Below are 22,748 nucleotides of genomic sequence, written 5' to 3' on the forward strand. Positions count from 1 at the left end.
AAAAAGAAACAATAAAGATAAGACAGAAACCAGGATTGAAAAGAGAAAAGCAATAGAGGAAATTCAATGAATCTAATAAAGCTAGTTCTCTGAAGAAAGATTAACAAAACAGTTAAACTTCTAGCAACAATAACAAAGAAAAAAGAAATGGAAGACACAAATGACTAGTATGAGCAATGGGAAGAGTATCACTTCAGACTCTACATATATTAAAATATTAATAATGAAAAACTCATAAAACACATAAATTTGGCAACTTAAATGAAATTGAATTCAGTTAAAATCTTCCAAAAAAGAAACCTCTAGACCCAGATGGTAAATTCTATCAAATATTATAAAAACACAAAACTCCAATTACACACAAACTCTTCTAGAAAATAGAAGAGGGAACATTTTCTGACTCATTTTATGACACCAGCATCATCGATGCCCCGTGATACACTGACCAGCCCTCAAGCACAGCAGCTGCTAGCACACAGGCTCTGTGGCCACAGACACGTAGAGTACAAAGTTGGGGTCTTCTGGAACCAAAACCAACTCTCTTTCAACTAGAGCCCCAGAGTCCCATTCAATCCTATCAATCCAGCTCAATCCCATTCAACACTTAATCTGAGCCCCTTCTTAGATTCACCTGACCACCACAGGGTAAATACCATAAAGACAGGCAGATTCACCAATTCTAACTTTTGCACAGATTTGCCAAGGGCGTCTCCGGTCTAAGGAAAGTACATGTCATCATTTTCTTCTGTTTTAAAAAAATATATTTCTATTCATTTCAGAGAGGAAAGAAGGAGACATTGATCTCAATGATGGAAGAGAGTGATTGATCCGCTGCCTCCTGCACGCCCACACTGGGGATCGAGCCTGCAACCTAGGCATGTGCCCTGACCGGGAATCCAATTGTGATCTCCTGGTTCATAGACGCTCAGCCACTGGGCCATGCCAGCCAGGCTGTCATGATTTTCTTTCTTTTTTTTTTTTTTAATCCTCACCTGAGGATATTTTTCCCATGGATATTTTTCCCATTGATTTTTAGAGAGAGTGGAAGAGAGAAGGAAAGACAGAAATATTGATGTCAGAGAAACACATCAATTAGATAGTTGTCTCCTGCACGCACCCCGACCAGGGCCTGGGGTGGGGAAGAGCCTGCAACCAAGGTACATGTCCTTGACTGGAATTGAACCTGGGACCCTTCGGTCCACAGGTTGACACTCTATCCACTGAGCCAAACTGGCTAGGGCTGTCATCATTTTCTTTTTTTTTTTTTTTAATGTATCTTTATTGATTTCAGAGAGGAAGGGAGAGGGAAAGAGAGATAGAAACATCAATGATGACAGAGGATCATTGATTGGCTGCCTCCTGCACGTCCCCTAATGGGGATCAAGCCCGCAACCCAGGCATGTGCCCTTGACCGGAATTGAACCTGGGACCCTTAAGTCCTCAGGCTGACGCTCTATCCACTGAGTCAAACCGGCTAGGGCTGTCATCATTTTCTTTATGCTAAAAAAGACAAGGCATTTTCATTTCTTGGGGGAGAGGGAAAAATGAATCACCAGATAGAGCTCTAAACACTCACACACCTATTACACATTTGCTTATGTCATACTAACTATTGGACAGACCTTGACAGTAAGGCCAAATTAATATTGGTGGTTGATGTAAATTTTAGAGACAAGGGTATGATGGGATATCAAGAGTGAAGATAAACCAGAAGGAGAATGACCTGAGAAAAATATCAGAGAGAAATAATAAACTAAAATCCTATCTAATAAAAGAGAAACATGGTAATTAGCCGTACCTCCGCTACCCTTCTCATTGGCTAATCAGGGAGATATGCAAATTAAATGCCAACCAAGATGGCGGCCGGCAGCCAGGCAGCTGACGTGAACAGGGAGGCTTGCGTGCTTCAGTGACGGAGGAAGCCAAGCTTCCCCGCCTGCCTTGCCGGCCTCTGAGCTGCAACTCTAAGAAACATTGTAACAAATATAGAAGCTAAACCAAACCCCAGAAACCTGCTTTAGTCAGCCAGGCTTCAGCCAGCAGGACCGCAACATTGTTTCAAATACAGAAGGTAAACAAAGGCCAGAAACCTGCTTTCAGCAGCCGAGGCCTCAGAGCTAAAGCTGGCCCAGAATAAAAAAGAAAAGAAAAAAAGGAGCGGTTGGGAGCTTCAGTCACCCGCCAGCCTGAAAACGGCCCTCAGCCCCTCACCCAGACTGGCCAGGCACCCCAGTGGGGACCCCCACCCTGACCCAGGACACCCTTTTTTTTTTTTAAAAAAGTTTTTATTTTTTGCTAAAAGTATTACAAAGGGTATTACATATGAGTCCTTTTTTTCCCCTGCCCTTGACAATCCCCTGCCCTCCTTTACCCCCCCAGTGTCTTATGTCCACTAGTTATGCTTATATGCATGCATACAAGTCCTTCGGTTGATCTCTTACCCCCCTCCCTCCTGCCCCCCAACCCTCCCTGGTCTTCCCACTGCAGTTTGACAATCAGTTTGAGGCAGCTCTGCCTCTGTATCTATTATTGTTCAAAAGTTTGTAATGGTCTTTATTATCCATGAATGAGTGAGATCATGTGGTATTTTTTCTTCATTAACTGGCTTGTTTCACTTAGCATAATGCTCTCCAGTTCCATCCATGCTGTTGCAAATGGTAAGAGTTCCTTCTTTTTTACAGCAGCATAATATTCCATCGTGTAGATGTACCACAGCTTTCTAATCCATTCATCTACTGATGGGCACTTAGGCTGTTTCCAGATCTTAGCTATGGTGAATTGTGCTGCTATGAACATATGGGTACACATATCCTTTCTGATTGGTGTTTCTGGTTTCTTGGGATATATTCCTAGAAGTGGGATCACAGGGTCAAATGGGAGCTCCATTTCCAGTTTTTTGAGGAAACTCCATACTGTCTTTCATAGTGGCTGCACCAGTCTGCATTCCCACCAGCAGTGAACAAGTGTTCCTTTTTCTCCACATCCTCTCCAGCACTTGTCGTTTGTTGATTTGTTGATGATAGCCATTCTGACAGGTGTGAGATGGTACCTCATTGTTGTTTTGATTTGCATCTCTCGGATGATTAGTGACTTTGAGCATGTTTTCATATATCTCTTGGCTTTCTGAATGTCCTCTTTTGAAAGGTGTCCATTTAGATCCTTTGCCCATTTTTTGATTGGATTGTTTATCTTCTTTTTGTTAAGTTGTATGAGTTCCCTATAAATTTTGGAGATTAGGCCCTTATCAGATATGACGTTGGCAAATATGTTTTCCCACGCAGTGGGTTTTCTTGTTGTTTTGTTGATGGTTTCTTTTGCTGTGCAGAAGCTTTTTATTTTGATGTAGTCCCATTTGTTCATTTTCTCTTTAGTTTCAACTGCCCTAGGAGCTGTATCAGTGAAGATATTGCTTTGGCATATGTCTGAGATTTTGTTGCCTTTGGATTCTTCTAGAATTTTTATGGTTTCCTGTCGTACATTTAAGCCCTTTATCCATTTTGAGTTTATTCTTGTGTATGGCGTAAGTTGGTGGTCTAGTTTCATTTTCTTGCATATATCTGTCCAATTTTCCCAACACCATTTATTGAAGAGACTATCTTGGCTCCATTGTATGTTCTTGCCTCCTTTGTCAAAAATTAATTGAGCATATTGGTTCGGGCTAATTTCTGGACTCTCTATTCTATTCCACTGATCTATATGTCTGTTCTTGTGCCAGTACCAGGCAGTTTTGAGAACAGTGGCTTTGTAATACTGCTTGATATCTGGCATTGAGATCCCACCTACTTTGTTCTTTCTCAGGATCGCTGCAGCTATTCGGGGTCATTTTTATTCCAGATGAATTTTTGGAGAGTTCATTCTAGATCTTTGAAGTAGGCCATTGGTATTTTAATGGGAAGTGCATTGAATTTATAGATTGCTTTGGGTAGTATGGACATTTTAATGATGTTGATTCTACCAATCCAAGAACATGGTATGTTCTTCCATCTCTTTATGTCTTCCTCTATCTCTTTTTTCAACGTTCCAGGACACCCTTCAGGGCAAACCAGCCGGCCCCCACCTGTGCACCAGGCCTCTATCCTATATAGTAAAAGGGTAATATGCCTCCCGGCACCGGGATCAGCGTGACAGGGGGCAGTGACCAAACCCCCTGATCGCCCTGTGGCTCTGTGTGTGACAGGTGGCGAGGCCACAACCTCCCTATCCACCCTGCTCTGTTCATGACAGGGTAAGGCGCCCCAACCCCCTGATCAGCCCTGCTCTGTGCCTGATAGGGGGGAGCTCCCCAACCCCCTGATCGCCCTGCGGCTCTGTGTGTGACAGGGTGCGGTGCCCCAACCCCCTGATCAGCCCTGCTCTGTGCTTGATAGGGGGGAGCTCCCCAACCCCCTGATCGCCCTGCGGCTCTGTGTGTGACAGGGTGCGGCGCCCCAACCTCCCCCCACGGGCCCTGCTCTGTGTGTGACGGGGTAGACCCATAACCTCCCCATCGGCCCTGCCCTGAGTGTGACAGTGGCGGCGCCCCAACCCCCTGACTGGCCCTGCTCTGTGGGTGATAGAGGGCGGCGCCCCAACCCCCGATCCGCCCTGCTCTGTGACAGGGGGCGGTGCCCCAACTCCCCTATCGGCCCTACTCTGTGAGTGACGGGGGGAGCTCCTCAACCCCCTGATGGGCCCTGCTCTGTGTGTGACAGGGTACGGAGCCCCAACCCCCCTGATGGGCCCTGCTCTGTGCATGACAGGGGGCAGCGCCCCAACCCCCTGATCCGCCCTGCTCTGTGTGTGACAGGGGGCGGTGCCCCAACTCCCCTATTGGCCCTGCTCTGTGCGTGACAGGGGGGAGCTCCTCAACCCCCTGATTGGCCCTGCTCTGTGCGTGACAGGGGGTGGTGCCGCAACTTCCCTATCGACCCTGCCTTGAGTGTGACAGGGGGCAGTGCCCCAACCCCCCAATCGGCCATACCCGGGAGCAGGCCTAAGCCAGCAGGTCATTATCTCCCGAGGGGTCCCAGACTGCGAGAGGGCACAGGCTGGGCTAAGGGACCCCCCTTTCCCCCCGAGTGCACAGATTTTTGTGCACCGGGCCTCTAGTCCGATATAATAAAAGCCTAATGTGCAAATTGTTCAACCAGGAGTTCAACTGCTTGCTATGACGTGTGCTGACCACCAGGGTGTGGCGCGGAACATGGTGGGTGTCGGCGATGCAGTGCTGGCAGCAGGCAGCAGTGGAGGTGCTGCCGGCCCAATGGGCCCCAATGAGAGCGGGACTGCAGCGGGACGGTGAAGCAGGTAAGTGGGCTACAGCAGGCCAAGGCAGGTGCAAGCAGGGGCCCGATTGCCCTGCCGATCGCCCCGCAGAGGGTGACCAGGGGCAGGCAGGCCCTGAAAGCCCAATCGGGGCTGGGCCCTGGGCTGGGATGGGGAAGTGGGGGTGGGTGGTGGCAACCAACCCCCTGCGGCACCCGGGTGGGGGGCTGCGACCTCTCACTGGCTACCTGGGGGCTGGGGTGGTGGGGACAGAGATGTGGTGAGAATGTGGGGTGTCCCTGAGCTTGCTCTCACTCCCCCTGCTTCCCTCCCCTGGGATGCCAGGGCTCCCATGCTGGGGAGCCCCTTCCGCCCCCCTACCCACCACCCCCCCTCCCCACACCCAGCCTGCCCTGCACCCTCTGGGTGAGCTGGGCCGCAGCCACCGGGACTGCAGGGGCGCCAGTTGGGCTCCCTGTGGGTTCACGCAGGAGCTGGTCTGTGAGGCCGGCCAGGAGAGAGCGTGCTGCCCGCCTGAATTCCGTGCGGCGCTGCTGGGCGGCCCAGAGGCCCACCCTGTGCCCCAGCCTGCGGTGTCTGGCAGCGCTCACTGCATCTCTGTATGGAAACTCAGGCGCCATGACTCAGGTGGAGGGGAGCACGCGGGGGCTGCCCAGGGCCCAGAGGTCAGCTGGGACCTGTCCTCCCACGCCAGACACTCACGCTTTGATCGCCAACCAGGCCTAGGGACCGCACCTGTGCATGAATTTCATGCACCGGACCTCTAGTAGTGTATAACAGCAAACACTGCCTTCAACTAAAATCTATCACTCATGTCACCAGGCCATGCACAGAGCCAGAGCCCTGAAGGGGTTTCTGCTGGGACTCCTCAGAACCACTTGGGTTTCACACCCTCGTGTGCTAGGACAAGAAGCAGGGCTGGGTGGGTGGTCAGTGGGGCCCACTCCCCAAGCTCTGGGGACCAGCTGTTCCTGAGGGTGTTTCGGGTGCAGGTTGGATGGACACGCAGCCAGACCCTGGGTGCCTGGCAGTCTCACATGACTTCATGCCACACCTGCTTTCCACACGGCAATAAAAATCTAGGCTGTGTTCACAAGGGACTCCCCATCTTTGTGCCTACAGGAACATCGATTGAGTGAGGGCCTCTCCACTTACTATGACCAGCGCCATGCCTGAGAGCTGCCAACACAAGAATGAACACTTCCTCATCTGAAGCAGCCTGAATCCCACTTTCACAGACTGTAGTGCCTGCCCCAACTCTGACCCATGTTCCACTGGCCTAGTGACCTGCTGGAAGCAGCACTGCACTCTCCTCTATCAGCGGCAGGTGTTGCTCGAAACAGGTGGAACCCCTGACACCTGCCCGATTCATGATGAGAAGACAGCTCTGCCCCTCTGTGGTGGAGGGCATACTAGAAGAAGGTGCCGGAATCCAGACTGGTGAGCAGGTGCAGTACACAAGGTACAGCACCTGTCCCTAATGGCCCCTCCTTGACTGTGGGCTCCCCTTGTATCCTGATGAGGGGCCACCCAGCCAAGCATTGCCCACTGCTTAGACCAGAAAGAACTGGCCACCCACAGAGGGATGAGCCAATGGGAGGAAGGTGGGACTTCTTGCCTTGTATTTCAGAGCAAAGGGTATTTGAGGGCAAGCTCTGGTTGACAGCTGGAAAGAGAGGCACAGGGCTGCTGAGTGCTCTCAGGAAGTCACCTGGAACATCAGGGTGACAAATGTGATTCTCTCTTTCGGGTCATGCTGCCTCCTACCTGGCCCTGATAGAGGTGATGGACTTCATCACAACTCAAGAGGGATGGAACTGTCAGCTGTTTGTCTGAAGTGAGTGCGTCTGTGGGGAAGGCACCATTACCATCGTGGGGCAGAGCGTTCCAGGCCCAACTATGGGTCACGTGCAGCAGTTGGCGGCACACGTAGCGACAGATGGCCATGACAGGGGAGGGGACTGGAGATGCTGGTGGCGTGGGGAGGAGAGGCAACAGAGCAGTCTGCTGTCCAGAGTGACAGCCTGCATATGGATAAGATACGAGATAATTAATTTTTAAGAAGAAATAAAAGGAAACAGAGCTCACAGCACCTGTCCTGCTCTAGCCAATGCACATCCACATGGGTCTCTGCATCATCAGCAAGAGGAGATGATTTTGTGTGGAGGACTGGCTATCCTCTGTGTTACATACAGCTGTGAAGCCCTTTATCTGCTGATGGACCCCATTGTTGGTAGCTGGTGCTTGGCTCTCATGTAAGCAAGCAATTTCAAAAAATAAAAAAAATAAAAAAATAGAGTGTGCGACGTGCAGAGTTTACAGGCAGGAGCCAGCTGGAGGCTGCAGCACATGAAAGATGCATGGCAGCAAACAAAGCCATGCGTTAACCCAGCCCAGCAGGGAGGGCGCAGCCAGAGGAAGCCTCGAAGGTGGAACTACTTCAAATGGTGCCAGAGAACCTCCCAGTGGGGGAGAGCGCCCGCTCTACTAGTGCCTGAAGTCCCACCAAAGTTGCAAGAATCAGGAAGTGCTGGCAGCAAAGCTACAGACAAAAGGGACAACTGAGCTGCTGGGGTGCTGGTCAGCCAGGGCAGCCACACACTCAGGGACATGGAGACACGAGGGTGTCACTGCATAACATCCCACAGTGAGCCCAGGCTGTATTCTGTGGGGCACCAGGACAACTTGCCCTCCTGACCCATATATACCTGGCCCTCAGGCAGCACAGCTATTGGGTGATGTGGGCTTGTGAGAACCCTTTGCTCTGGGCCTGTAGGAGTTAACAGGGGTCTCCTGTTGTCTGGGAAGTTCTGCATGGCCTGCGGGACACCTAACCCCACGCAGCGTTTGCCAGGATGGGTGCCATTACTGCTGAGACCTGTCTGCTGATCTTGGCAGCAACATGAGGGTTGGTGTCCAGCCCAGAGGGGTCTCCTCATGTGCTAGTTGGATGAAAGGAAGGAATGGATGGGAGAGGCTGAGGCCACAGTTCCCACAGCAGGCTGGCTGCAGGGAGTTCTCAGTGATGTCCTCCCTGAACCTCCACGTTCGCTGTACGCTCACCATCACCACGCGGCACACTTCCGCTCAGTAGGCACTTCTCTCTTTGGTAACTGCTACCTGCACGGACATCATGCCTATCATCCAGGTGCACGGGCCTGCTTCAAGACCTGTCCTCAGGACAAGCCAGGGAAACACCTGCCCCAGACTGAACCTGCAGTGGAGAAAGGCGCTACATGTGACATCATGAGGTCAGTACACAAGGGGAACACCACAGCGTGGGAGAGGTTGGATAAGATGCTGGTCCTGTGCCACGGTTGCTGCACTGTGGGTGTTTTGGGGGAAGGGCCATGGCGCACGGCGCAGAGGAATCCTGTGTGTGGAGAAAGAACAGTGGGTATTAACAGTAAGTGATCTGGGTGAGGGGTGTGTAGGTGTTCTTTGTACTATTATTTTTGTAACTTTCCTATAAATTTATTACCAATTAAAAGTAAAAAACAAACAAACCACTTGAAAAAAATCATCTCAGCCTTCCTAACTTATGAACATTAAAGAGTCAGTCCTTACCAGTTTGGGCTGCACTAACTGGGAACTTATAGTGTATCAGACAGGAACTGGAAGGGTTTTGCTTGGCAAATCTCTGTTTCAGAGACAGTATCAACAATTTGCAGCAGCAGGTTCACAATCCGTGTAGGAACTGAGCAGACTGCAGACTCCTGCAGCATGAGGCCACCCTACACCGACAGTTCACGGGTACCGTAGCTTCCTTCTATTCTTATTAGTAACCATGGTCCCCAACGAGGCCAGTGCTAGTTCCTGTTTCCGCTGCAACATGCCACTGAAATGGACTAAAATGAGTTTCTTCAGGATGGCCGGGGCCTCAGTTTGCATGCCTTCAGGCCTAACCCTGCCCGTGGCTCATCCTGCACGCTGCAGTGCTGATGGGCTGGTACAGACACAGAAGCGCAGCTGTGATCTGCTGGGAGCTGAGGCCACATCTCACAGAGCGGGAGGCCCAGATGGAAAGTTCCATGTAGGCAACTGCCTGAGCACTGCTTCATTCATACTCTACAAAGTCTTGGGGGGAGAGGACTTTGAGTCTCCACTTTTAAAGGCTAAAGATAGATTGGCAAATGCCATCAAACACAGGAGGGAGGTGTCACTCTACCCATTAGTGAGACCCCAAAGCCCGTTTCTGATCTGCGGCCCTTGAAGGTAACAACCTCGAGAGCAAGTGTCCTACTGCACTGAAGGTGGGGTCAAGCAAACAGTGCCATGGCGGGGCCACCTTCAAGAAAGGCATAGGGAGAAAGAGGCAGGGCCCTGCAGCCGGGACTTAACCAGGGGTCCCTCCTGTAACCCTGGTTACCCCAGAGGTGGCCTTTGCCGAGCACAGCCTCACTGGTCACAAGACTAAACACTAGGTCCAGGGCCAAACCCCTGTGTGGGACAACAGGCCCTCTGGTGTGTCTTCCCATGGAGGGGCCCTGAGACTCCATGTGGCCATCAGGGCAGCTACAGTCTGGACTGTCTGTCCTCCGATCCCTTCACTGAGTTGAAAATGTTCTAGAACACACCCTCATGAGTGCCAAATCCCCTTATGTTCACATTTAGACAGCTGGGGTGTATCTGTACGGAACTCATCATGCAGGGAGGACCAGACCCAGCTCCCTTATGCCCTCTCCTATCTCCATGGCCCCTCAGAGCCCTAGCCAGTGGCACCCATTCTCCTGGAGCCCCCAGCCTGTGGAATGTTTGCTTCCTTCTCCCTGGTTGTCAAGCGCTCTGGGCCAGGGCCACGGCTTTTTCTATTTTAAGCAAGTTTCTGTGCACAACTCTCTGTAGATGGAAACAATCAAAGATGGGAGAGGAGCTGTCAGATGGCCGGCTGCCTGCCACCACAGGTGCGAGTTACTTAAATTGTATCGTCATTTAGGAGGGAGATGCTCCCCCCTACCCTTTCTCTCTGGCAGCATCCCTGCGACTTTCAGTAGAACAGGTGCACATGGAGGCCGAGCCATCAGGCAATTGGCACCTGGCGGAGGCAGTAGTCATGGATCCTGCTGCTTGTGTCACTAGCATCTGATGGATCCACAAATCCACACTGTTCCTCTCTAATGGGGACCTTCTGATGAGCAGTGTCCCTGGAGCCCACAACCTGGCCTGAATTCTCCGCTGGCCATTCCTGACCTGGCACACAGGCTAAGCATCCATGGGGGAGGCAGTCATCAAATGCAGGGAGGGCTGGTGACCAGGGGATAAGCAGGAGTCCACGAGGAGGCGGCAGTGGTATTGGGAGGCAGTGCAGGGCACAGGCTGAGAGCCAGAAAAGGACTCCATGGTATGGGTGTGGCTGACGCCTTGGAGCAGCAGGGCAGAGGCAAGAGCCCTGGCAGAGGGTGGTCAGGGAGTGACAGCAATGGCTCGGACCCTCAGGGTGGTAGTGGAGGAGCAAGACTGTGTCTAGATGTTAGCACATCTGGGAACAGAGGCTGAGAGAGTGAGAACCTGGTGAGGGCCCAGGTAAGAGGTGTTCTTGGGTAAACAGAATGCCTACTTTTTGACATCATTCTAAGATTTCCATAAATTATACTTTAAAGCATCCAAATTCCACCTATTTGCATCCACAAAAACATTCAACAACAATCTCCTCAGTCCTCCCATTTCAGATGTGGAAACTGGGGCCCATAGAGCATGGCCTGCACCCAGCCCCTCCTGGCACATGAGGTGCAGAGGGGGACTGACCAGCCCAGCAGTGCTCACGAAGAAGGATAAGCTGCAATAAGGACTCACTACTGTCATCTTTTGAAACCTCTGAGAAACAGAAATCAATCAGGTGATGTCTAGTATGGATATCAGCTGTAGAGAAAATCATTTCCTTTCTTCTTTTTTGGGGGGGGAGGGGTTAATCCTCACCTGAGGATATTTTTCCATTGATTTTTTTAGAGAGAGTGGGAGGGAGGGGGAGAGACACACAGAGAGAAACAATGATGTGAGACACATCAATTGTGTGCCTCATGCACGTGCCCCAACTGGTGCTGGGGATCGAGCCTACAACCGAGGTAACGTGCCGTAACCAGAATCAAACCTGTGACCCTTCAGTCCGAGGGCCAAAGCTCTATCCACTGAGCCAGCCGTGGGCAAACTACGGCCCTCGGGCCGGATCCGGCCCGTTTGAAATGAATAAAACTAAAAAAAAATGTAATGATGTTTACTTTGAATTTATATTAATTCACACAAACACTCCATCCATGCTTTTGTTCCGACCCTCCGGTCCAGTTTAAGAACCCATTGTGGCCCTCGAGTCAAAAAGTTTGCCCACCCCTGCACTGAGCCAAACTAGCCAGGATGAACATCATTTCCCTTGAAATAAACATTCCACTTCCCACTAATCCTAAACTTTTCTGTGACTCCCCTTCACTTATGACCAGCACATCTGTAGCTATTAATATCTTCACTGAAATAAGACAATGGACAGTTTCTGCTTCACTCTTGTGAATTTTAGAATCACATAGAAACTAAGAGAGCACCACCAGTGATTTCAGTAGAAATGGGTAACCTTAGTTCAAAGGGTCCTGTGGACCTGCCCAAAGAGCCTTAACGAGGCTCCTGGCATGGCCACACCTGCCCCGGAAGTGTGTGTTGGCGTCACTCTGAGTAGGCACCAGGGTCCTGCCAGCACAGAATTTTTAACCAGATCCCACCTGCAGTGACTTCTGTTTTAACTTGAGTTGTCCTTAGCCAATGCGGTCATGACCCACCTCAAAGTAACACCAGTGCATGGAGCCCAGGGAGAAGCCAGGCAGAGCACTGGAGATTGGGGCACAGCTGGGCCTTGGATGCCCTCTCATACTGTTCACAGTGGCACCCTTGGTAAATACCAGCCAGCATCCCCACCATCCAGGAGGGCCAACCCCAAGTAGTGGGGATTCCACCTCCAGAGCACAGAGACCCAAACCTCTGTGACTGGCCTGCTGGGTGGTCATGACCGTGCAACGCTCATGTGCCACCATGGAAAACAGAGTGGCTCACCCTGGTGTCCTTCTCGTTTCCTTCCGCGTGGAGGATGTAGGGGCAGCCCTCCTTCTGTGGGTTTTCTGAGACAATTCGTACCTCAACGCCTGGCAGTGGGGTCCCCACAGAACCTGCAATGAGAGGAGAAATATGAGAGAAAGAAGATGGAGTCAGAGGGATTCCAAAGGAGAGGGCTATACACCTGTCGCTCTCGGATCCTGCCTGGACATCATTCACAGAGGAGAGAAGACCTGGGAGCATGCAGCGGGCGCCCACCCTGCCACAGCAGCAGCCAGTGCTCAGTGCTCACAGTTGCCAACAGTGTGCAAGGTGAGACTCTGAATGCTCCAGAGCAGCAGTCACCAACTGGTGGTCTGTGGACCACTGGTGGTATGTGAAGTCTGCAAGGTTGGTGACCGCTGCTCCAGAGCCTTCAGTTCATCCTAGGAAGGCCTCCTGCACCCCGGTGGGATGTAGGCACGGCTTCTACTTGTACCTGGCTGAGCAGTAAGGGCACTGAAGCGCACCTGTCCAGAAAAGATCCCAAGAGGCACTGATGCTGAAAGTTGGGCGGTGAGCAAGGATCCTCATGGCAGTGGGATAATATCGCTGGCATTCTGGTTTATTCTTAGGCACCCATGGTTTGATCAGTGTCTTCATCCCACTCAAAGGCCCCAGCATAGTGGGCCAGCTTACAATCAAACTTCAAACCTACAAAGGTAAGGCAGGTGGCTTGAATGTGTTCCACAGCTACTGTAATAAATGACTAAGGCATAACCGAGGTTCCAAGACCAAACTCCCAGCAGCTATGCAAATTCACTTCAAGGTTTTAAGGCCTTTATTATAACCGCTGAAATCAATGAGGATTTCTCAGGGGATAAATGTCCCCAGAAGTGAGGTCAGCAAACTCTGCAATTTGTTTCATGTCCCGGATCCAAACAGTGTGCAAGGCGAGACTCTGAATGCTCCAGAGCAGCAGTCACCAACTGGTGGTCTGTGGCCCACTGTGGTATGTGAGGTCAGATATGATTTCTACAAGGTTGGCTGTCAGTCTTCTGTAAAACAGCACCGTCCTATCCTCCTTGGCCTGTCTCCTGCACCTGAGGTTCAGGGGCGAGGCCTGGGCCCTAAGGCTATGGTGAGCTCTCCATGTTCCGGAGGATTTTTTCCTCAACTCTGGTCAGTACTCTGTATCAGGTCCCAGCTGGAAGCAGACAGACCAGCATCCTCCCACCGCCCCGCTTTTTTTTGGTTTCCAAAGATTTTTCAAATTAAAGTGAAATCCATATAAGATACAATTGATCATTATAGAGTGGCAATTCAGTGGCATTTAGCAATCATCATCATCTAGTTCCAGATATTGTCACCACCCCAGAAGAAGCCTGTGTCCATCAGCAATCACTTCCCACCTCTAGCCCCTTACCCCCAGTAACCACTAATCCACTTTCTGTCTCTATGAATTTGCCTGCTCTGGAAATCCTATATAATAAAGAGCTAATATGCTAATTAGACCAGACATCAGACCTTCTGGAACAACCAGTGGGTGAGGGGCAGGGCCACGGGGCCACGAAGGCCTCTAGTTTCACATGAAAGAAATCGTACGGCATGTGCCCTCCTCTCTTCTTAGTTGTACATATACTTGGAGTCTGGTTATACAGGCATTAAGGACATTCAGGACTCAAGAGAGCCTAGACGCATGGGCATTTCATCTCCAGTGTAGAGATAAGACATTGGGACCAGAGACAAGGACTAGCTTGTGAATGGGGAGGTGGGACCAAGCCCAGCCCGCTATGATGTCACAAGCTATGCTTCTCCTGCTGATGGCTCAGCCTGCCCCTGGGTGCAGTCAAGACCAGCTGCCATTCTGCACACTCTAAATTTGGTTTCCAGTTGGCTCCAAGGTCATTATCTTTTCTAGATTAAATAATGCCTTTCTTTGTCAATCTCTCGTTTCAGTGATAAGTTTAACTCCTGTCATCTACACTGCTCCTCCCTGGACCTCATGGTTTGAAGAGGACTGACAGACACACCGGCAGAGTGACCAGAGCTGCCAGCAAGGGCCACAGCTCAGACTGCTGGGACACTCACCCGGGCCGGGGGTCCAAGGTCTCCAGATGCTCCCAGTCACTCGTGTTTCATGGTCAAACTTCAGTAGGCTGACCTTGGTTTTAGCCCTTAGTGACTAAAGTGTTGGTCATAATTTACGATAAGTGTGTGTGTAAAAGCCATAGAACAAAGGGTTCAAGGGAGAAATTGGGCAGATAATATGCAGAAGACAAAGGCCGCATGTGTGAGAGGCAGGGCTGAGGCCACGCAGGAGGACACTCAGGCCACGCTGACCCTGTGCCCCCGGCACTGCCACAGGCCGTATGGAGCTGACAATGGTCTCGAATCTGTATCAGTAAGATCTTTCTTGCTGCTTGAGCAAGGGTGATACAGTGCTGGGCAGGGTGATTAGCCCGAATACGAAGAAAACATCAGATACTGGAAAATGATTGATTGCCCTCTGAGACTGGTCAGATATGATTTCTAGAAGTACCTGCCAGAGATAAAGAGTTCCATAAACACACCTTAAGGAGTCAGGCAGAATGTGGTTATTTCATCAGGAGGCATTTCGTCAACTTAAGTGCAGAATCTGAAGCAGGACCAACTGCCTCACTCAGAAATGAAAGCCTGCTTCTCACCCCCTTCCTTCCGAGCAGCCTGTCTGAGCAGCAGTGGACACTGGCTCAGCCCGAGTGCGCTCAGACGCCTCCTCAGTTGTGAGCTGGGAGCTCCTCTCCCCAGAAGGAAGGAAGCAGAGGCTCCATATAGGCCCTGAGACCAGAGAGAGGTGTGTGGCCGAGGGAGTCCTCCTGGGTCTGCCCAGGACAGGGGAGGTGTGTGCCACCTCAGCCATGCCCGACCATCTGCAGTAGCTGTTGGGGGCACATGTGGAGAAGGTTAAAAGCTCAGTCCCATAACTGTTAGTGGGTCACTTCAGTGACTGCTAGTCATAAGTGGTGTTACCCACAGCGTCTGTCCAACTTGGCTACAAATCAGAGGTTTCCACAACCTCCTCCTGGGTTCAATCATTTGCTAGAGCGGCTCAGAGAACTCTGGAAAACAGTTTACTTACTAAAAGATCAATTTGTTATAAAGCCTACAACCTCTGAATATCCAGATGGAAGAGATGCCTAGGGCAGGTATGGGGAAGGGGCGTGAGCTTCCCTGCTTTCCAGGTGCTTAGCATAATAATCCCCAGGTCTATCCATGCTGTCACAAAAGTTAAGAGATCTTCTTTCTGCCTCCGCAGCCGCCATGGCTCCGTGAAAAAGCTCCTGGCGAAGGGGAGAAAAAAAAAGAAGCAGGTTCTGAAGTTCACCCTTCACTGCACCCACCCCATAAAGGTGGAATCATGGACTCTGCCAACTTTGAGCAGTTTCTTCAGGAGAGAATCCAAGTGAATGGAAAAGCTGGGAATCTCGGCAGAGGGGTTGTAACCATTGAAAGAAGCAAGAGTAAGATCACTGTAATGTCTGAGGTGCCTTTTTCCAAAAGATATTTGAAATATTGCACTAAAAAATATTTGAAGAATAACCTATGTGACTGGTTGCGCGTAGTTGCTAACAGCAAAGAGAGTTACGAATTGTTTTACTTCCAGATAAACCAGGATGAAGAAGAGGAGGAAGATGAGGGTTAAAGCTCATTTATCTGACAAATTTTGTATGAGTTCTTGAATAGAACTTGGGAACCAAAAAAAAAAAGAGATCTTGCTTTTTCATAGCCACACTAGAGGCCTGGTGCACAAAATTTGTGCATGGATTGGGTCCCCAGGCCTGGCTGGCAATCAGGGTTGATTGGGGCCTTCTGGCTGCCGGCCAGGGCCTCCTTTCCCCGGCTGCAGGCCGGGGCCTTACTTCATTCTGCACTGCCCGCTGGTGGTTAGCACGTCATAGCGAGCAATCAGTCTCCTGGTTGAACTCCCACAGGGATAATTTGCATATTAGGCTTTTATATAGATAGTATTCCATTGTGTAAATGTACCACAGCTTTACTATCCCCTCTATTGATGGGTACTTGGGCTGTTTCCAGATCTTAGCGATTGTAAACAACACTGTTATGAACATAGGAGTGCATTTATTCTTTCTGATATGTCTGTTTCAGGATTCCTAGAAGTGAGATGGCTGGGTCAAATGGCAATTCCATTTTTAATTTTTTGAGAAAATAACCTACTGTTTTGCACAGTGGCTGCACCAGTCTGCATTCCCACCAGCAGTATACTAGGGTTCCCTTTTCTCTACATCCTCGCCAGCACTTGTTTGTTGATTTATTGATGGTAGCCATTCTGACCGGTGTGAGGTGATACCTCATTGTAGTTTTAATTTACATTTCTCTGATGATTAGTGATGCTGAGCATTTTAAAAAGATATATTTTTATTTATTTCAGAGAGGATGGGAGAGGGAGAGACATCAATGATAAGAGAGAATCATTGATCAGCTGCCTCCTTCATGCCCCACATTAGGGATCGAGCCTGCAACCTGGGCATAAGCTCTGACTGAGAATCGAACTGTGACCTCCTGGTTCATAAATCAATGCTCAACCACTGAGCCATGCTGGCTGGGCATTTTTTTCATGTCCATTGTCCAGTTTGGAGAAGTGTCTATTCAGGTCCTCCGCCCATTTTTAATTTGGTTGTTTGTTTTCCTGGTGTTGAGTTGTATGAGTTCCTTATATATTTTGGAAATTAATCTCTTATCAGAGATATCACTGGCAAATATGTTCCTCTCTACTATACATTGGGCTCCCTTTTCTTATTTATTTATTTATTTATTTTTGCTGTGCAGAAGCTTTTTAGTTTGAAATGTTTATTTTTCCCTTTGTTTCTCTTGCCCTAGGAGATAGATGTATTGATGAAAATACTACTACGTGAGATGTCTGAGATTTTACTGCCTATATTTTCTTTTAAGATTTTTATGGTTTTGCGACTTACATTTAATTAAGTCTTTTATCCTTTTTGAGTTTATTCTTGTGCATGGTGTAAGTTGATAGTGTAGTTTCATTTTTTTGCATGTACCTGTCCAATTTTCCCAACACCATTTATAGAACATACTGTCTTTACTCCATTGTATGCTCTTGCCTCCTTTGTTAAATATTTATTGACCATAATGGTGTGAGTTGATTTCTGGGGTCTCTGTTCTGTTCCATTGGTCTACATGACTATTCTTGGAAAATTCCAGGCTGTTTTGATTACAATGGCTTTGTAGTATAGGTTGATATCTGGTATTACGATTCTTCCAACTTTGTTCTTCATTCTCAAGATTGCTGAGGCTATTTGGGATCTTTTTTGGTTCCATATATATTTTTGCAATATTTGTTCTATATCTGTGAAATATGCTGTTGGTATTTTAATAGAAATTGAGTTGAAACTGTAGATTACTTTGGGTAGTATGGACATTTTAATATTATTTCTTCTAATCCATGAATACAGTATATGCTTCCACTTGTCTGTATTTTCCTCTATTTCTTTTTCCAAAGTCCTATAGTTCTCTGAGTACAGGTCTTTTACCTCCTTGGTTAAGTTTACTCTTAGGTATCTCATTTTTGTTGTTGTTGTAGCAATGATACATGGGATTGTTTTTTAGTTTCTCTTTATGAGAATTCATTATTGGTGTATAAAAATGCCATTGATTTGTGATGTTAATTTTGTATCCTGTTACTATGCCGAATTAATTTATTAAATCTAGCAGTTTTGTGGTGGAGTCTTTATGTTTTTCTATGTACTATATCATGCCACCTGCGAATAATGACAGTTTCACTTCCTCCTTTCCAATTTGGATGCCTTTTATTGTTTTTCTTCTTGTCTGATCGCTATGACTAGAACTTCCAGTACTATGTTGAATAAGAGTGGTGAAAGTAGACATCCCTGTCTTGCTCCTGATCTTAAGGGAAATGCTTTTAGTTTTTGCCCATTGAGTATGACGTTGGCTGTAGGCTTGTCATATATGGCCTTTATTATGTTGAGGTATGATCCTTCTATTCCCACTTTGCTGAGAGCCTTTATCATAAATGGGTGCTGGATTTTGTCAAATGCTTTTTCTGTTGATACGATGTGTTTTTTATCCTTCATTTTGTTTATGTGATGTATCACATTTATTGATTTGCGAATATCGTACTAGCCTTGCACCTCCGTAATAAATCCCACTTGGTCATAGTGTATGATCTTTTGAATGTATTGCTGTATATGATTTGCTAATATTTTGTTAAGAATTTTAGCATCTATGTTCATCAGGAATACTGGCCTGTAATTTTCTTTCTTGGTAGTGTTTTTATCTGATTTTGAAATTAGGATAGTGCTGGCCTTGGAAAAAGAGCTTGGAAGTCTTCCCTCCTCTTGAATAGTTTGAAGAGTAGGTGTTAGCTCTTTGAATTTGGTCCAGGACTTTTGTTTGCTAAGAGTGTTTTGAATACTGGTTCAATTTCATCAGTAATTATCGGCCTATTCAAGTTTTCTGATTCTTCCTGATGAATTTTGGAAGATTGTATGTTTCTAGGAATTTGTCCATTTCACTCAGGTTGTCCAATTTATTGGCATATAGCTGTTCATAGTATTTTCTTACAATTCTTTGCATTTCTGTGATGTCACTTTTTCCTCTTTCATTTCTGATTTTATTTGGGTCCTCTCTCTCTGTTTCTGATGAGTCTGACTAAAGGATCACCAATCTTGTTTATCTTTTTAAAGAACCAGATTTTGGTTTCATTGATCTTAGGTATTACTTTTTTAGTCTCTGTCATTTATTTCTGCTCTGATCTTTTTTATTTCCTTCCTTCTACTTTTTCTGGGCTTCTCTTGTTGTTCTCTTTGTAACTCTTCTTTTTTTTTTTTTTTAAATCCTCACCAAGGATATTTTTTCCATTGATTTTTAGAGAGAGTAAAAGGGTGGGAGAAGGAGCAGGGAGAGAGAGAGAAACATCGAAGTGAGACACATCGACTGGTTGACTCCCGCATGCCTCCTGACGGGGAGACAGGGAGCAAATCTGCAACTGAGGTATGTGCCCTTGACTGGGAATCAAACCTGCAACCCTTTGGTCCATGGGTTGACACTCTTACCACTGAGCAAAACCTGCCAGGGACTATGTGTAATTCTTTTAGTTATAGGGTTAGATTGTTTTTTTTTTTTGTTTTGTTTTTTTTTTGAGCCCTTTTCTTATTTCTTGAGGTAGGCCTGTACTGCTATGAATTTCCCTCTCAGGACTGCTTGAGTCCATAGATTTCGCTGTGTCCCATAGATTTTGAGTTGTTGTGTGTTCATTTTCATTTGTTTCCAAGAAGTTTTTGATTTCTTCCTTGATCTCATTGGTAACTCATTCATTGTTTAATAGCATGCTATTTAGCCTCCATGTGTTTGAATGTTTCTGTTTTTTTTTTTTATTGTAGTTGATTTCTAGTTTTATGGCATTGTGATCTGAGAAGATGCTTATTATTATTTCAGTCTTCTTGAAATTTTTAATACTTATTTTGTGTCCTAACATGTGGTTCTTTGAGAATGTTCCATGTGTGCTTGAGAAGAATGTATATTCTCAGCTTTATGATTAAATGTTCTGTAAAAATTAAGTCCATCACGCCGGAACCGGTTTGGCTCAGTGGATAGAGCGTCGGCCTTCAGACTGAAAGGTCCCAGGTTCGATTCCGGTCAAGGGCATGTACCTGGGTTGCGGGCACATCCCCAGTAGGAGATGTGCAGGAGGCAGCTGGTCGATGTTTCTCTCTCATCGATGTTTCTAACTCTCTATCTCTCTCCCTTCCTCTCTGTAAAAAATCAATAAAATATATTTAAAAAAAAAAAATTAAGTCCATCTGACCTAGTGTGTTATTTATGGCCTGTTTCCTTGTTGATTTCTTTGTCTGGAGGATCTATTCAATGATGTCAGTGGGCTCTTTAAGTCCCCTGCTACGTCTGCATTGCTGTCAATGTATCCCTTAAAGTCCACCAAGAGTTGTTTTTAAAAAAAATATACTTAGGTGCTCCTATACTGGGTGCATATATGTTTACCAGGGTTATATCCTCTTGTTGGATTAATCCCTTTAGTATTATGTAGTGACCTTAATTGCCTCTTGTTATGATCTTTGTTTTGAAGTCTATTTTGTCAGATATAAGTATTGCCTCCCCAGCTTTTTGTTTGTTTGTTACCATTTGCATGGAATATTTTTTCCATCCTTTCATTTTCTGTCTATGTGATCTTTGCTCTGAGGTGGATCTCTTGTAGACAGCATATATATGGATCATGTTTTCTTACCCATTAAAGTACCCTATGTCTTTTTTATTGGAGCACTTAATCCATTTACATTTAAGGTTACTATTAATATGTACTTATTTATTGCCATTTTTTTCTTTCTGCCTGTTTCTCTCTCTCTCTCTCTTGATTTCTTCTTTTTCTTAAAGCAGTCCCTTTAACATTTCCTGCAATGTTGGTTTGGCAGCAATGCACTTCTTTAGTCTTTTTAAAATTTTATTATTTTCATTGATTTCAGAGAGGAAGGGAGAGGGAGACAGAAACATTAATGATGACAGAGAATCATTGATCGGCTGCCTCCTGCACGCCCCCTACTGGGGATTGAGCCTGCAACCCGGGCATTTGCCCTTGACCAGAATCAAACCTGGGACCTTTCAGTCTGCAGGCTGACACTGGCTAGGGCTCCTTTAGCCTTAAAAAAAAAAAAAAAAAAAAAAAAAAAAAAAAAAAAAAAAATCTGGGAAGCTCTTTATTTTGCCTTCAGTTTTAAATGATAGCCTTGCTGGTTAAAGTAGTCTTGGATTCAGGTCCTTCTTTTCACTACTTTGAATACTTCATGCCAATCCCTTCTGGCATGAAGTGTTTCTGTTGACAACTTAATGATACTCCCTTATAGATAAACTTTCTGTCTCTCTCTTGCTGCCTTTAAGATTCTCTCTTTATCTTTAATGTTTATCATTTTAATTATGATATGTCCTGGTGTGGGTCTCTTTGTGTTCATTTTGATTGGGTCTCTGTGCTTCCTGAACTTGTGTAACTTTTTCCTTTACCACATTAGGGAAGTTTTCTGTCATTATTTCTTTAAACAGGTTCTCGATTCCTTTCTCATTTATTCTTCTTCTAGTACCCCTATGATACAGATGCTATTAGGTTTCATGTTATCCCAAAGTTCCCTTAAACTATGTTCCTGCTTTTAATTTTTTTTTCTTTGCTGATCTAATTGGGTGTTTTTTCTACCTTGTCCTCAAAGTCAGCTTCATTTAATATACTAGTACTTTTAATTCCTTCCAATGTATTCTTGATATCAGATATGGTATTCTTCATTTCTGAATGGTTATTGTTCATGGTTTCTATTTCTTTTTTCATGTCATTGTAGTTCCCATGAGGTTCCTTGTAATTCTCACTAAGTTCCTTGAGCATCCTTATAACCATTACTTTGAACTATCTATACTAATAAAAGCCTAAGTGGCCCTCGTGCGACACCCTCACGTCATCACAAGATGGCCGCCCCCACATCATCACAAGATGGTCACCACAAGATGGCCAGGAGTGGAGGGTAGTTGTGGGCGATCAGAGCGGCAGGGGATGACAGTTGGGGGCAACCAGACTGGCAGGAGAGGGCAGTTGGGGGCCATCAGGCCAGCAGGGGAGGGTAGTTGGGGGTGAAATCAGGCTGGCAGGGGAGGGCAGTTGGGGGCCATCAGGCCAGCAGGGGAGGGCAGTTGGGGGGGGGGACCAGGCCTGCAGGGGAGGGCAGTTGGGGTGAGATCAGGCTTGCAGGGGAGGGCAGTTGGGGGGGGGGGGGCAGGCCTGCAGGGGAGGGCAGTTGGGGGGGGCAGGCCTGCAGGGGAGGGCAGTTGGGGGCGACCGGGCCTGCAGGGGAGGGAAGGTGGGGGCGACTGGGCCTGCAGGGGAGGGAAGTTGGGGGTGACCAGGCTGGCAGAGGAGGGCAGTTGGGGGCGATCGGGCCAGCAGGGGAGAGCAGTTGAGGGTGATCGGGCCGGCAGGGAAGTGGTTAGGCGTCTATCAGGCCGGCAGGGGAGCAGTTAGGGGCAATCACGTTGGCAGGCAGAAGCAGTTAGGGGCAATCAGGCAGGCGAGCGGTTAGGAGCCAGCAGTCCTGGGTTGTGAGAGGGATGTCTGACTGCCAGTTTAGGCCCGATCCCACAGTCGGACATCCCCCAAGGGGTCCCAGGTTGGAGAGGGTGCAGGCCAGGCTGAGGGACATTATCCCCCCGCCATGCATGAATTTCATGCACCAGGCCTCTAGTATATCTGATAAATTGCTTGCCTCCACTTCATTTAGCTCTTTTTCTAGAGATTCCTCCTTTTCTTTCATTTGGAGGCTGTTTCTTGGTCTCCCCATTTTAGCTGTCTCTGTGTTTGTTTCCATGTATTAGGTAGAATTGCTATGCCTCCATATCTTCATATGGTGACCTTATGTAGTTAAGTGTCCTGTGGGACTCAGTGGCAC

The 22,748-nt window shown here is 47.6% G+C and overlaps 1 protein-coding gene and 1 pseudogene across 2 annotated transcripts in view; one reads left to right on the plus strand and one right to left on the minus strand.

The window, feature by feature from the left end:
• The window catches only part of ACSF3 (acyl-CoA synthetase family member 3), a 75,606-nt gene that overhangs the window by 21,894 nt on the left and 30,964 nt on the right, over positions 1–22,748 (minus strand). For both annotated transcript variants that reach the window (XM_070398330.1, XM_070398329.1), the window contains exon 6: positions 12,298–12,410. In XM_070398330.1, coding sequence (XP_070254431.1) covers positions 12,298–12,410 — 113 coding nt within the window. The remainder of the gene's footprint in view (positions 1–12,297; positions 12,411–22,748) is intronic.
• LOC138997273 (large ribosomal subunit protein eL22 pseudogene) lies at positions 12,539–15,969 on the plus strand (annotated as a pseudogene).

Source organism: Myotis yumanensis, unplaced genomic scaffold (genome assembly GCF_028538775.1).
Source record: "Myotis yumanensis isolate MYYU_CA2020_CCGP unplaced genomic scaffold, mMyoYum1.0.hap1 SCAF_18, whole genome shotgun sequence".
Lineage (NCBI taxonomy): Eukaryota > Metazoa > Chordata > Mammalia > Chiroptera > Vespertilionidae > Myotis > Myotis yumanensis.